The sequence below is a fragment of the Vitis vinifera genome, chromosome 15 (assembly GCF_030704535.1).
Source record: "Vitis vinifera cultivar Pinot Noir 40024 chromosome 15, ASM3070453v1".
NCBI lineage: Eukaryota > Viridiplantae > Streptophyta > Magnoliopsida > Vitales > Vitaceae > Vitis > Vitis vinifera.
Window position 1 is genome coordinate 16,876,977 of NC_081819.1, and position 16,721 is coordinate 16,893,697.

At 32.9% G+C, this 16,721-nt stretch overlaps 2 protein-coding genes across 3 annotated transcripts in view; both read left to right on the forward strand.

The window, feature by feature from the left end:
* The window catches only part of LOC100259843 (protein ELC), a 63,468-nt gene that overhangs the window by 19,236 nt on the left and 27,511 nt on the right, over positions 1-16,721 (forward strand). The window lies entirely within an intron of this gene.
* LOC100261585 (HMG-Y-related protein B-like) lies at positions 5,973-7,230 on the forward strand. The gene has a single exon (XM_059743223.1). The coding sequence runs from the start codon at positions 6,266-6,268 to the stop codon at positions 6,806-6,808; it is 543 nt and encodes a 180-aa protein (XP_059599206.1). The 5' UTR covers positions 5,973-6,265; the 3' UTR covers positions 6,809-7,230.

The window sequence follows — 16,721 nt, forward strand, 5'->3', positions numbered from 1 at the left end:
AAAGTGAAAAGAATAACCAAGTCTATCCAAAGAAGATATAGAAATCAGATTCTTCCGAAGTGAGGGTATGAAAGCCACATTGTGTAACAACAAAAAACTTTCTGTGATCAACTTCAGCTTTATCATGCCAAAAAATTCCACTTTCACTTTACTTCCGTCACCCATATACACACATTCTTCATGCTTTGATGACTTCCTTCTGTTTGTCATCTCCTGCAAAGAATTAGTGACATGAATAGTGGCACCAGTATCTAACCACCAAGAAATGACATGAACATCAACAATATTTGTCTCAATCATGTTTGCATTCAAATTAACCACAACCACAATTTTACATTTCTTTTTCTTCTCTAGACAATTTTTAAATTTGAAGCAATCAGCTTGCTTGTGGCCAATCTTATGGCAAAAGTTGCACTTCCCCTTGAATTTCTCACTCTTTGCAGCATTAGAAGAAGCAAATGCATTGGAGGTTCCTTGATTTGAATTCCCTTTCCTCTTGAACTGCTTAAAGCCTCCAAAATTCTTGTGTGGAGGTTTTTTCTTTATAGTACTGACTTGATTAGTTACAAGAGCAAGGGAGTGAGTCTCATTTTTCTTCAATGAGACTTCATGTTGCATTACAATGGACATCAACTCCTTCAGAGTCCATTCTTCCTTCAAGGCATTGTAAGTCAACTTCATTGCATCAAAGGAAACAGGAAGAGACTCAAGTATCAACCATTTCAGAAAATTTTCACCCAACTCCACTTTCATCTTATTTGCCTTGTTGAAGTAGTGCCTTAGCTTGATGATATGATCTCTAACCCCATTGACTCCATCATATACAGTAGTTGTGAGAAGCTTCAAATGAGTTGTCATTTCTGTCTTATCAATCTTGGTATAATTGGCCTTCACATATTCCAAGAAGTCTTTGGCCCTTTCCGTCTTTGGCACGCATTGTTTGATATATTTATCCATAGTGTATTTCATCACCATCAAACAACTCCTGTTGGAGTGCTTCCATCTTTCATAAAATAATCTTTCATCTGCAGAGCTCACATCAGTGGGCTTATTTGACTCATCAACCCTCAAAGCCAAGTCCAGATTTTGCAGTCGAATGAGTTCAATAGTCTTCATCTCAAACTTTTTACCAAGAATAATTGTTCTAGCGTAGATGGAAATAACAACAAAAGAAGATATAATTGCGTTATGCTTCTCAAATGGAGAACACCCAACATTGTGAGGAAGAATGCATAAGCTTGAAATGCAATGGAGGAACTTAGTCCTTGCTCTTGCTCACTGCAATACTAAGAAAATGAAATTATTTTGAGTGTTTAATTAACAAGTTATTAATGAAATTTAGGAATGAAACAAGAAAATGCACAAAGCCTTCTCAATAATGAAGGCACAAATACTGTTATAAGTGTGACTCATAAATTTCTGCCACTTGTTATCTGAAATGGTTGGTTAGTTTCTTTTTCTGTTATTTTCTCTTGTAACCTGAACTATATACAGGGAAAGAGAAAGAGAACAGAGAGGAGAGTTTTGATTTTTTCAGAGAGTGCATTTCTTGTGTGTAATTCTGAGACAGCATTTTTTTTATTTTTGTGTAAAGAGAGAAAGTGTCAGGAAAATCATATAGAAAACACAGAGCGAAATGCAATAAATTTTTGGCTTGATAAAGAGAAGCTTTCTTGAACAAGATCTACCAAAGAAAAACTGATCTGGAAGACCAGAAATTGCAACAAGTGGTATCAGAGCGGTTCAAGAAATGAGATCTGCGAAGTTCGATATTGAAAAGTTCTCTGGAAAAAGCGACTTCGGTCTCTGGAGAGTCAAGATGAAAGCCCTTCTGGTTCAACAAGGTCTTCAAGATGCTTTGAAAGGTGAAAAAGATCAACCGAAAACCTTATCAAAAAAGGAGAAAGAATGACATTCTTGAAAAGGCACAAGGTGCCATTATCCTGAGTCTTGGAGATAAGGCCCTTAGAGTAGTGTCAAAAGAAACATCTGCAGCTGCTATATGGTTGAAGTTGGAGAAGCTGTACATGACGAAGTCACTGGCTAATAGACTCTATTTGAAACAGAGGCTTTACTCTTTTAGGATGGCAGAGGGAAAATCCAATGAAGATCAAATGGATGAGTTTAACTAGATTATTGATGATCTTGAAAATGTAGATGTCAAGATGGAAGAGGAAGATCAGGCAATAATACTTCTGAGTGCTCTACCAAAGTCATACGGACATTTTGTTGATGCAATGTTGTATGGGAGACATTGGAGGAGGTTCAGGCAGCACTAAACTCGAAAGAGTTGAAGAAGTTCGAAGTAATAGAAGAGTCAAATGGAGAAGGCCTTGCTAGTGGTGAAGCATTCTTCAATCAGGATGATCTTAGCCTTGGTTGCTGATAGAAACATGGAATTGGAGCAGCTAGATTTCAAAACAGCATTCCTACATCACCAACTGGAAGAGACAGTTTATATGCAACAACCTGAGGGGTTTGTGAAGGACAACTTTATCTTTCTCAAAGGTCTTATATTAAGAAAGTGATTGACAGATTTGGGATGAGATGCTAAACCAGTTTCTACTCCCATGGTGCATCATTTTAAGCTAACATCATCTGAGTCTCCAAGTACTGATGAAGAGGAGAAGTTTATGGCGATTTGGCCTATGCTGTGAGTTTGGTCAGTAGGTTCATGGGAAACCCGGGGAAGACCCATTGGAGGCTTTGAAATGGATACTAAGGTATCTAAAGGGAACACAGACAACTTGTCTGATATATAAAGCTGGAAGTAGAGGTGACAATGCTAAATGCAAGAAAATAAGGTAAGGCATACCTTGCTTCTCTCTCCATGAAACAGAGTTCTGCTCTCTGCTCTCTGCCTTGGTTTATTCATTGGTATTTCATGTCAAAGATTTCAAAGAGCTAGGATACTGGTTATGTCAAAGATGTCAAAGAGCCAGCGTTTCATGATACTGCATTCATTGGTATTGGTAGTAGGATACTGATACTGCCTTGGTTTATTCATTGGTATGGTTAGTCCGCGTGCGATAGCGTTTCATGTCAATTAGAGGATAGCGACCTGGGTCCTGGACTTTCAGCGTGACCCTCCAAGTGTCCCTCCACTTCATTGCCTCCGTGGAGACATCCTTACACCCTCCATTTCGTTACCTGTTTTCGAAATCTTCGTATCACTTTTCATTCTCCAATCCTTAAGGCTATGTTTGGTTCCCGGAAAATACTAAGGAAAAAAAAAAAATGCAAAGGAAAATGATTTTTTCATGTTTGGTTATCTTATGAAAAATATAAAAGAAAATCAAATATAATTAAAACTAATTAAAAATTTATGTATTTTAAAATTATTTAATCTTTATATTAATGAGTTAAAATAAATAAAATGAGTTTGAAGTAAAAAATAAAAATAACTTATCAACTTTTAATCCATTTTTTATTTTTCTTCACTTTTTCTTTCCTTCTATTTTTCCTTTGTATTTTCTTTCCCTCGCATTTTTCCTCAAATTTTCTGGGAACCAAACATAGCCAAAAAATCAAAGTTTTATTAAATATATATAATATTTTTAGTTTTGAAGCGATGTGGGATAAATAATTTTTATTTCTTTTGAATCACTAATATAACAGAATATCACAGACAAAAAACCAAATATATATATATATAAAGCTCATTCAAAGCAAAAAAATAAAATAAAAAAATTCATACTAAAATTTTAAAACTTTTATATAAAGAAATCTCTACACCACCATAAAATGTATTTATAAAAAAAATGAAAATATCTACCACACTCTAACAATGTAAACCATTAACACGTAATGCTAATTTATACATTATTTTTATCATTAATATTTTTTTATTTTTCAATTGCTCAATATATCTCCTCTTAATTGATGCAAGTTGAGATATACTTCTCTTTTACTTTTAACGTCTTTAATCGTGTAATTTAATTTTACTACTTGAAAATAATGATACATTCATAATAAGATTTATATAATAAAAAACTAATATAAACAAGAAAAGATTTCATAGTTTAAAATGTTTTTGATAAATATAAATTTTTTATTAAATTTTATTATTAAGTTTTAAAGTTGGAAAATAAGATATGATTTTTTTAATTCTATTATTTAACAGAAAACTCTCAAAATATATATTTTTTTAAATAAAAAAATTATTTAAAATTATGTGTGAGAGTATTGTTATCTATTTATTTCTTTTTTCCATTCTCGTTTTGATTGTTACCAAACATTGGTATAGAAATAAACAATCATTCTAATCTAAGTAATCTTACATTTGTAAGTGTATTGAAACACAAAAATTAAAATCATTAAATTCATTCATATTCACATATAAATAAGAATTGGAATAAAATGTTCTTTATGCCTCATTTTCATATATCAAATGTGGCTTTATAATATTGTATCATTGAACATTTTCTTTTTATTCACAAGAAAGTTGAAGTACAAAATAAAAACAAAATGTTAGAATATGCTAAAAGTAGTGGTTGATAAACTAAAAATTAAATATTAAATTTTAGTGTTTAATGATAAATAAATAAAGTCTAAAAACTATTTATTTTTCAAATTTTTTCTTTTATTTAACCACCATAATTTTTAATTGGACCGGGTTCCACGTACTAAAAGCATATATTGGTGGATGAAGTTATTAACACTGACCTCACTTGTTCTTACTTCCTAGAAGGATGAAGGGAAATAAGATTTAGATAATGTTTGTTTTTTAGTTTTTTGTTGAAAATAATTTGCTTTTAGAATTTACGTTATTTGTTTTTTTTATTTGTTTTATAACTTGTTATAAAATTTTTACTAAATAGAAAAAACCAAAATATTTTCATTTTTTCTAAATAAAAAAGTAATATGTTGATCTTTCTTTACTTTTTAATATTTAATAGAATAAAATATTAAAAAAACAAACAACCTAATATTAGAATTACCGTTCTACAATTTTGTGATGGTTAAGAGATAAAAAAACACATATTTCAATGAGATAAAATATAAGTCGATAAATATTTCATTCCCGGTTGATATAAGATAAATTCTTTTAAATGATGTAAACTACTTGGGAATTTTATATATGAAAAAAGAAATTAAGAAGAAAAATATAACAACCATTTAATATTATAGTTCTCAAATAGCTTTTTTATAATAGGTTTTTTTTTTTTTTTTTAATTTCTCAATTATTTTTATCAAAAAAATTATTTGAGAACTCAAATATGAAAATAAAATTTTCAACTTATGCATTTATATATATATATATAATACAAATTTTTTTAGAGAATTCGTCATATTTTTAATTGTGGTATATAATATTTCATAAAAATAATTTAAAACACCTCAAATTTATTTATTTTTTAAAAAATTTAAAAATATTTTCAAAATGCTATTTTCTATAAAAAAATTATTAAATTTGTTTTTAACTTTAAAAACTACTATTTATTTTAAAGAATAAATAAAACTCAAAAATAATTTTCAAAATAGGCCATAATATACTATTTCAATATAAAACTTAATAATACAATTAATTATTGGAACGTAAAATCATATTTGGGACTAAACCCAAAAGGAAAATGATCCAATTAATAAACTTTAAAATGAAATGAATGGATTTCAATTAACCAAAAAATTGGTATAAAAAAAAAAAAATTTGAGGCGAAAGAAATTCTTTCCCTAGGAAGGGTGTAGACCCCCTCCCGGGCTAGAGCAATTTTGCATTTTTTTTTATAGGACAGGGAAGACGGCTGAAAGGATAGAAAAGAAAAGGGTGACAGCGGGGGGGGGAAGTTTTGAGCAGAGAAAAAGGAAAAAAAGGAGAGATCTGGGAGGAGAGTTTTGCTCTCTTCTGGGCATTTCTCTTGAAAACAAAAGGGGAGACCAGCTGCAGAGGGCAGAGGAGAGGGATGGCCATAATTTCAGAGGGGCCATGCCTGCTGATGAGGCCACAGGAGAATGGGTGAGAGAGAGAGGAGGGTTTTGAGGTCAGGAGCAAGCTGAGAAAAGGAGGAGGAACCTAGATCAAGGGGGGACCCGAGGTACGTTCTCTGTTAATCCCGTATTTCCATATTCTTGGATGATTTTTGGCTTGGTTACTCTGTTTTCTTGATTGGTTTTTGAAAGAAAAACTGGTGAGGTTCACTTCATCACGTCCATTACGAGGTGTCTAAGATCATTGTTCGCACTTTTGCTTGGGATAGACTCGAGTTTTTCTTTCCACCTATATTCAGCTTAGTGGTTTCCGTGAAAGGAGGCTTGATTTAGCAATATGATCTTTCTCTTTTCATGCATGGCTGTCATCCTCGCGCACCCTCCTCCACCTTTCTCTTTACGCCACGCCATGCACCTCAAGCCTTCTCGTTTTAGCATGGCCATGCATGGCCACCTCTTGCCCGTACCCCAACCACCTTCTTCTATTCTCCAGCATTTAGAGACGACTATGGCGGCGATCGAGGCTCTGAACGACAAGAGCGGCTCCAGCAAGTCCTCTATCTCCAAGCACATCGAGTTGGCGCATGGAGGTCTGCCGGCGGCTCACTCCACCCTGCTGGCGCACCACCTCAACAGGATGAAGCAGAATGGCGACCCCGTTATGGTCAGGAACCACTGCATGAAGCCTGACCCTAACGCGCCGCCACGGAAGGGTCGCGGCCGTCCTCCCGAGCCCGAGGTTCCTTTTCCTCCAGGAACCGTTCTCACGCCGCCGAGGCCTAGTTGCCATCCGCTGAAGCCCAGAAACCCATATGCTCTGGTCTCTCCGCCGAAGAAGGTTTCCTCCGGAAGTGGAAAGCCACGCGGACGCCCTCCATAGAAGCCCAAGGTGGGAACTTCGTCGGCTTTAGCGCCGGCGACCGGAGCAGCGAGACCTAGGGGATGGCCGCCAAAGGCGAAGCCGGCGGTGGTTCCTGTTGGGTGTCGTTTCGAATAGAGATGTTGAGTGCTGTAGGAATGGGTGTCTTTGGGTTTGAATTAAGGCATTAAGCCCAGCCGTGGTGGTAATGGGTCTTGGGTTCACTCTTGGTGACGGGTTTGGGCTTGAGTTGGAGCCCAACCCAAGCATATTGATGAAAGGCCCCATGCCCCCTATGCTAGCCACCCTCGTGGCCCAAGTCCATGTTAAGCTAGCCCACTTGGTTACCTCAATTTAAAATGAAACCTCTATACCTCTAATCCTTCAAAAATCCTATAGCTTAATTTAATTTTTCGATAATTAATTCAAATCTCATTTTCATCCATTAGAATTTTTTTATCCCACATTATCTAGCTATTTAAAGTCTAACCCTTTCAAAAATTCCATATCTTAATTTAATTTTTCATTAATTGGTTTAAGTCTTATTTTCATCAATTGGATCATATATTCATCTAGATATTTAAAGTCCAACAATCATTCAAAGATCTCATGTACTAATTTAAATTTTCAATCCTAGAAATTCCGCTATTCGTCTAAATTTTATTTTTGTTAATTAGAATTTTCATTCCATATCTATTTACTTATATAAGGTCCAATTCTCCAAAAATCCAATTTCTGAATTAAATCCCAAAAATTCCACTATTCATCTTTATTCGCCTAAATATTATTCGTATTCATTAGTATTATAATCTCATACCTGACAATTTATTCAAAGTCTAATCCTTAAAAAAATCCAACGTCCTAATTTAATTTTCAATTAGAAAAATTCCACTATTCATTCTTTTTATTAGTTTAAACATCATTTTTGTTAATTAGCATCATTATTCCATATTTATTTGTTTATTTCAATCGTTAAAGTTCAATTCTTCAAAATCAGATTTCCAAATTTAACCCTTAGACTAAAAAATTCCACTATTTACTTTTATTCATTTAAAAATATCATTTTTTTGTTATCATTATTATAAATCTCACGTTTACTTATTTCTTTCTTCTAAAAATTCTAATAATCAAAATTCAATTATTCAAAGATCCGACTTTCGAACTTAATTTTCAAAATCCCACTACTCACTTTCACCCGTTCAAACATCATTTTTGTCGGAACCCGAGTTTCAAATTAATCTTCCATCACACAAATCTCACTATTCAATTTCATTGTTTAAATATTATGTTTGTTAATTATCATTATTGTTTCTCATGTATTTATTTATCCTCTTTTAAAAATCTCATTCCTTAAAGCCCAATTCTTCAAGAATCCAATGTCCTAATTAAATTTTCAATCCCCAAAATCCTACTATTCATCTTTATTCGCCTAAATATTATTCTCGTTAACTAGTATTATTATCTCATGGTCATCTATTTATTTTTACAATTAAAGTCCAATTCTTCAAAAACCCAACATCTAAATTTAATTTCCAATATCAAAAACTCCACTGTTCACATTCAACTGTTTAGTAATTATTTTCGTTATTAATGTCATCACGTCCATTTATTTGTTCACTAACTAGTATTATTATCTCATGGTCATCTATTTATTTCTACAATTAAAGTCCAATTCTTCAAAAACCCAACGTCCAAATTTAATTTCCAATATCAAAAGCTCCACTGTTCACATTCAACTGTTTAGTAATTATTTTCGTTATCAATGTCATCACGTCCATTTATTTGTTCACTTGTTCATATATTAAAGATCTCATCTTTAAATAATTTCTTAAATTTTTAATCTATAAGTTTAATCTCTAACCTCTAAAAATTCTATCTCTCGTAATTATTTACCTAGTCTTTATTATTTCACCATCATCACTATCCCATTTATTTACTTATTCGCTCAGCCGCTTATCCACTCATTTTAAATACCGAACTCTCAAATCATTTTTCAAATTCCCCACCTCGTTCAAATTCAATTTCTAAAATTCTCGTTCTCACATTTAGTTTCTAAAAGTCTGATCTCCAAATAAACTCTAAAATTCCAAATTTTAAATAACCTTCGAGATTCCATTTTTTTCAAATAAATTTCGAAAATCCAATTTTCTCTCAAATAGTTTTAATTCTGTTTTGGTTTTCAAACAATCTTCTGCTCCTCTTAATTAAAATAAGCAAGACTTTAATTTTGTAATTCCAATTAATGGAATTTATGAAATTAATTCATGCTAAAATAGATCGGGCTTTGGTGGGGGCCCCACACACATGATTTTATGATCGATTGATTGACTTGATTATCATACATGATTGATTTATTATGCTCTATGACATGCTCGAAATTATCTCTTAATTGTACACTAACCTCTCTCTCGATAGTGCATGGTGGCTCGTTGCCCAGGTACGCACCTACTTTCACTCTGGTCATTTTCGGTATGCATGTTTAGATTCTCATGTGTGCATGATCACTCTGATTATTCATTGATTTCCTCATCAATTGCCATGATTGCTTCATTTTATTAGTAGAGACCCGACTTTAGGGACTTAAAGGGGTGCTACGGTCTGTACCGTACCTTCCCGATAGGTAACCTGACCCCCGAACCTGATCCAGTTTTTCGCAGGCCGTCTTTTCCAAAATAAGGAATCACACTTAGGGTTTTTCTTTCTTATTTTTTTTACCCTTTTAAAAATAAAACAAAAATAAGTGGCGACTCCAAGTCATTTGTCTTAATCAATAAAATTAATTTTCCAAAATAAAAAGCAAGTTTCGCCATTGAGTGGGAAACACATTGAGCCGAAATGCGGGGTCCACAAAGGGACAAAAAAAAGAAATTTTTTTCCTTATTTTAATCACATGGTAAATCATGACATTTGTTGTTTGTTTTTATTTAATTAATTTAGTTTTTTTTATTTAATAAAAAAATTATAATAAGTTATGTAAAAATAGAAAAGCAAATCATGTAAAATTTGAAAATAAATTACTTCTGACAAAAAATAAAATAAGAACCCATCATTTATTTAAAATTATAAAAATAATAAATTAATTTAACAAAAATAAAGGGGATATAAGTGTTGTGAACTTCTTACTTGGCTTAAAAATTAAAAGAATATATTAATTACATTTTTTTCTTTAAATTCCTTTATTATTCAGCCATCAATTATAAAATTAAAATAAACCTAATTGAGAAGAAAATTCCAAAATTTTCTCAAGAAGAAGAATGATTCATCGGAGCAAAATTCTTTTTTTTTTTTCTCTCTCCCTTCATTCCATGCAAATCACGTTAAATTGAGAAAAAAAAAATTAAAATATGATTTTTTAATTAGGTGTTTTTATGAATTTCTTTTAACTTTTTTTAGTATATATTAAGCACGCAGATTCCAAATCAAGTAACTATTAATGCAAAAAGAAAAATATTAATTTCTAAAAATAATTTGAAACTAAAAAATGATTCAATTAATATTAGAAAGTTATGGAACTCAAAATCAATCAAATTAACACTAGAAAGTCACAAACCCAAGTTCATTTTGAATGACTTTCCTAATTTTTTCTACATACAATCATAATTTTATGAATTTTTTCACTAAGTAAATAAACTTCAAATTAAACAGAAATTAATGCATTGAATTTGTTACAAAGTCTAGTAATTTTAATAAATAATTTTAAAACTCAAATAATGATCTAATAAATATCATAAATTTCTAAACAAAAATTGATTTGACTCTATTATTTTTCTTGAGAACCATATTTTTTTTTTCCAATTTTTCACCCAGAGAAAATTAATATATTGCTAATATTTTGTTGAAAAATCAGCGATAGGGAATTTGGAATTTTGATTTAACTAATATTATTTTTTAAATTATTTATAAAAATGACATTTTAAAATCTTTTTTTTGAAAAAGGATATATATTGCCTTTGATATTTTATTCTTTTCTTATTTCAGGTAAAAACATCTTTTCAAAATGAGATTTTAGTATGAGCATAACTTATAAGTTTATACTGAAGTTTGTCTTTTTAAAATAGCAATTTTAACATAAAGCAAAAGGAAATTTTAGTGTTTATAATAATTTATACTCATATTATTATAATCTCCTTACCAAGATTAGCTTAAGCATTAACTAATCTCTAATATTATTATTATTTGACTTTTTCAAAATCCTCTTTCATTCTTTCACTTTATATTCAATGTCTTGTCTTAACATAGTCATTTGGCTTTGGCATCTGTGCTGCCGCCTTCAATTGTTTCCACCGTTGGATTTAGGCTTTGGTAGGATTCTTATCTTTGTTGTCGGTCGCCAGTCACCATTGTTGACTTCCTGCTGTGGAAATAGATAAGGGAATTGTGAGTGTTTAGCTAGGTTGACAATTCCGGACAAAATTCCTAAGTGTCCCCTAACTCGACTTTCCTATTCCTATTCGAACTACTTGACTTTGAAGACGAAGACTTTGCTAAGAGGCCGAGGTATGTAGCCGAGTGTGTGATGATTGGATGTGAATCAACCCGGTTTTTAAGCTTTAAATGTGTTAGAAAGTTAGGAGAAATGGTTTTTGGTGCAAGACTATCATTTCCCTGTTTCTGGATCAATCCAAGTGTAGGGGTGGATCAATCCAACTAATGTTTTTTTGATAAAATCTCAGCCATTAGATTAAGGGCTTCTTTTTACACTTTAAAAACCAATCTTCTCTCATTTTCTGGGGAGAGTGACTGCAGAAACGTGGAGAGAGCAGCCACACTCCTTGTGTTCTTCATCTTCTCATTTTGTTTTCCCAATTTGGGGTTTTTGATTGCAAAGAAAATCCACTTCTCTTAATGTTTTCCAAACTGGTTTTTAATGGATTTTCTTGAGCAACAAATGGGTTGATTCCTTCCTTCCTTCATATCTCAATCTCTCATTCTATTTGGGTTTGTGCAAAAACCCATTTTCTTCTTGTGTGGATTCAAGAAGAGGTCGAGATTGAGCTTGGTGCGGACTCCAAGTGTGCTCTAAAAGGAGAAGCTGAAAATTAAGGTACTAGTCAAGTATTCCGGGAAGGATTGGTTGGCTTGAGCTAGGTAAAACCTTGTATTCAGTTTTTATTCTTCATAGTGGAGTTTTCAATCGGTGATAGGCCCGTGGTTTTTGATCTCTTCGGAGGTTTTCCACGTTAAAAATCCGGTGTTCATTATGATTTATTTTTGAGGAGTGTTGAAGCATTTGCATGTGTTTAGCATTTATAAATTGTTAGGAGAGTGTTGATGCATACATTATTGCTTGTGGATGTTTTGCTTTGTTGAAAAGTTATTGGAAGGAAAAATTCTTGACATTAAGATAATCTAAGGTTAGGTAATCTTTGTTGGGAGAAATTTTAAATTATTCTACAACACCTATTCACCCCCCTCTAGGTGTAGTTCATTATTGAGATTCACATTTTCAATTGGTATTAGAGCAGGTTTTTAAAAGAAAAATCATTTTCGGTCCTTGAATCTCAATCATGGAACCTCATCAAGAGGGAGCTTCTATTGGGAGACCACCATTTTTAACCGGCGAAAATTATTCTCATTGGAAAGTGAGAATGCAATATTTTCTCAAAATGCAAAGTGAAAAAGTTTGGAATGCAGTTGAATTTGGTTGGTCTCCACCTAAGGTGTTGGATAGAGAAGGAAGACCAACTAATGTTATCAAGCCTAAGTTGGAATGGGATAGAGGTGATAATGAAGCTAGTGAGAACAATGCTAGAGCCATGTATTCTATCTTTAATGCCATTAGCACGGATGAATTTCGTAGGATAGCCACATGTACTTCGGCTAAGGAGGCTTGGGATATCCTCCAAGTGACTCATGAAGGCACTAATGCTGTGAAAGTGTCCAAACTTCAAATGTTAACCTCTAGGTTTGAGACAATTAGGATGGAGGACCATGAGAACTTTGGAGAGTTCTATGCAAAACTGATGGACATTGTGAATTCTAGTTTTAATCTAGGTGAGCCCATCCCTAATTCCAAAGTGGTTAAAAAAATTCTAAGATCTCTTCCCGAGATATTTAGAGCAAAAGTCGCTGCCATTGAAGAGTCCAAGGATGTGGATTCCTTGAAAGTGGGTGAACTTGTGGGTTCACTCCAAACCTTTGAAATGACTCTTGTATCACCTAGGAAAGCTAAGGGAATTGCTTTAAAAGCTATTAAAGAAGAGTCCCTAAGTTCCGAAAGTGAGGATGATGAGAAAATGTCAGAGGGTGAGCTTACTAAGTTTGCTAAAAAATTCAAGAAGTACATGAAATTCAGAAAAGCCAAGAAAGAATCAAATGATGGTAAAAAATGGAGGAACTCAATTGGAAAAGAGAAAAAGATGGAGAAAGATGTGAAAAAGGAGTTGAAAATTGAGTGTTTTAAATGTGGGGGAAAGGGTCACTATGCATTTGAATGTCCCTCAAAGAAAAAAGACAAGAAAGCCATGCAAGTTACTTGGAGTGACTCCGAGTCTAATCAATCAAGTGAAAAAGAATCTAATGGAAGTGAGGAATGCACTAACTTCATAGCCTTTGTTGCAAGTGTCAATGAGGAACCTCTTTTAAAAGAAGCTTCAAGTGAGTCAAGTGAGTCAAGTGACTCCAATGATGATGACATGAGTTTTGACACAGCATATGAGACTTTGTATAAGGAGTGTTTGAACCTTAAACAAGAACAAGTCAAGTGGAAGGCTTCTAAGAAGATTTTAACCAATGAGGTTGATGTTTTAAAGGGAGAAAAGAAAGCCTTGCTTGATAAAATTGCATTTCTTGAAAATGAACATTTGGAAGTGAAGGAAAAATGTGATGTGTTGAAAAGTAAAATTCAAATGTTCAAGGATGCGTTAAGTCTTAGGAAGGAAGAGTTACATCCTAGCTCTAAAAGACTTAATGAGTTGATTAATTCAGGGCGTAAATCTTTTGATAAAAGAGGCTTAGGATTTCTTGGTGAAAATGCTACTCCAAGTAGTAGTAAAACGGTTTTTGTTAAGCCTTGTAAATCTCCTAAGAAAACTCAATCTCAAATCAAGTTTCATTGCAATTATTGTGGAAAAATGGGACACACTTTTGATAGATGTTATGCAAGATTGTTTGATAATTTTCAAAGGAGATTGACCAACCTAATGAATGAATGTCATGCTTTGAAGAATAGGTTGTTGAATGAGAATAAGAGAGTGTCCAAGAAGAGCTCAAAGATCTCTCATAATGGTGAGTTGAAAGGAAGCACTTTGAATGAAAAGACAAAACTTTCAAATGTTAAACAAATTTGGGTGAAAAAGAATGAGTTGAAGTGTTTTGTTGTCCATACTGCACTTAGAGCTATTGAGTCACACTCATGGAATCTTGATAGTGGATGTTCACATCATATGACTGGAAATAAATCTTTGTTCACTGAATTTGATGGAGGAAATGTGACATTTGGAGATGGTAATATGGCTAGAGTGAAAGGCAAAGGTACCATTTGTGCCCCCAACATTCCTAATCTTGAAGAGGTCTTATATGTTGAAGATTTAAAGGCTAACTTAATTAGCATAAGCCAAATGTGTGAGAATGAGTTCAATGTCCAATTTTCACAAAATCTTTGCAAGGTGTTTGACTTGAATGATGTTTGTGTGATGATTGGCTTGAGAACTTGTGATAATTGTTATGTTGTTAGTCAAAAATCTCTTTCATCATCTTCTCTTGTGTGTGGAAGTTCTAAAATTGCATGTGTTAATCACTTGTTGAAACATAGATTGTTGCAAAATGAAAAAGAACATCCCATTGTAAAAGTTAGGATTGATAAGGGGAGAAAATTTGAAGATGCCAATGTTGTTGATAGGTTAAAGAACCATGTTCTTCATTCTAGATCAAAACATGTGGACATTAAGCATCACTTCATTCAAGACTTGGTAGAAGACAAGATTGTTTCACTAGAGTTTTTCCTTATGGAGGGTCAAATTGCTAACAATGTTACTAAACCTTTGGATGTTTCTAGGTTTGAATCACTTAGGAGCCCCATAGGTTTATATACTCTCTATTAACTACCTCTAGAACTTGTCTAGGACTTTCTTCTTGAATATCTTTGAGTCCTAGGTGTCTTCTCAAGTTCCAAAGTGTCCTTGTGGTGGTGTTCTTTTTGTTTTGGTTTAATCTTTTCTTCATTTTTCATAAATTTTCAACATTTGTTGAGTTCATGAGAGTGACATGCTTACACTTTTGTTTAAGAGTTAAATTGACTCTTAATGATCTTAAAAGCTTCAAGATGCTTTTTATCTCCATGGCTTGATTGGTAAACATGATATTGAATCCTTGCTATTTTGATTTGATTAGATAAACCTCAAAGGGTTAGCTTCATTTCTTTTAAGTGAGTAACAACTCATGGTTGAACCTTATGATTACATAAATTGTGAGTAATGTTCTTTATAGTCTAAATGCAAACTTATGTTTATCTAATGAGCATTAAAAAGTGAGTAAAGTCATCCAGAATATCCTTGAGTGTTTAAGATTATTCTTCCTTGATTGTTTGCCCTCTCTTTGAAATTAATAAAAAAAATAAAAAATATTAAGTTTCCCAGAATGGTTATGGCTCATTGGCAATGTTTCAAGAGTTAAAAAGCCTCCATTGCAAGAGTGGGACATCCCTTATGTTGTTATGTTGTAAAGGCCACCTTAGTGATCCTCAAATTTAAAAAAAAAAAAAAGATCCTAAGAGTGAAGCTCATGTTTGTGAAATCATTTCAATGCTCAATGTGAAAAACAAATGTTGTATGAATTTTTTTTGGGGATGTGAATAAGCCGTGTTAAACAGAAATCCGGCCAAGAGAGGTGCAAATTGACTTCTTGGAATATTATCTTGAATTTCTCTAGGAAGGAAGTGTGTCTTGAAAATGATTTTTTGCTTTATGGGTGGATATAGGTTTATAAGTGGAAAGAAATTAACATTCTCACTATTTTATGGTGTCATGAGTAAGTCTTCTTTGAGCTTAAGCTTCCTTGTTAGAATGTTGATAATCATTTGTTTTTTATCTATTCATTTGATAAATCTGGAAGGTTCTTCAATCTTTATGTTTATTAATTTTGTCTAAAGTTAAGCTCTTGGTAGCATTCTTGTTCAATATGAATCAATTCTAACTCATTGATTGAAAGATAAGTATGCCATCCTATTGAATCTTAGTTATGGTGAATCAAATTTTCAATGTTTGGAAAGCTTGTTGGGTTTCGTGTGTTTTTATTGTAAATTTTTTGCCTAAGTCATTTTTCAGTAGGGTGTCGATCGATCTGCTGAATTTGTGGATCGATCCACTGTGTGCATAGTCTTGTGACCGAGAGCCCTTGAACGATGTGTGGATCGATCCACCAAGATCGATACCACTTGCTCCAACACTTAGAAATTTTCGTGAAAAGTTTCTTGCACAGTTTTTTCCACTGAGAGCTCCTGAACGAAACTTGGATTGATCCACCAAGATCGATACCACTTATCTCTTAATAAAAAATAAAAAAATTCTTGTTTTGTCCTTGGTTTTGTGAGTTTTTTAAAAGAAGATATGAGGGGTAAAATTGTCATTCTGTATAATAAAAAAAAAAAATCAAAATCCCCAATCTTTAAAAACCTCTCTTCCATTCTCAATTGAGCCCTGATTTCAAAATATTTCAAAAAGGGTCTTCATCTTCTTCTTCTTCTCTTCTTCATTGCATAAGCTTCCACCACCATGGTTGCTGAAATTTATTTCTGATGAAGTCCTCATCTGTCATCATTCTTTTCAACATTGGAAATCTCTACATCAATGTTTCATTGGCGCCATTTCTTTTCCGGAGTGGCTCATTCACGGGTTTCTTAGTTTAAGCTATCTTTTTTGGGAACCTTGGGTGTTCAGTTTGTCCATCTTTCTCTCCACCATTGGCTTAATCTAGATGCTTTCTTTGTGTGGAATCC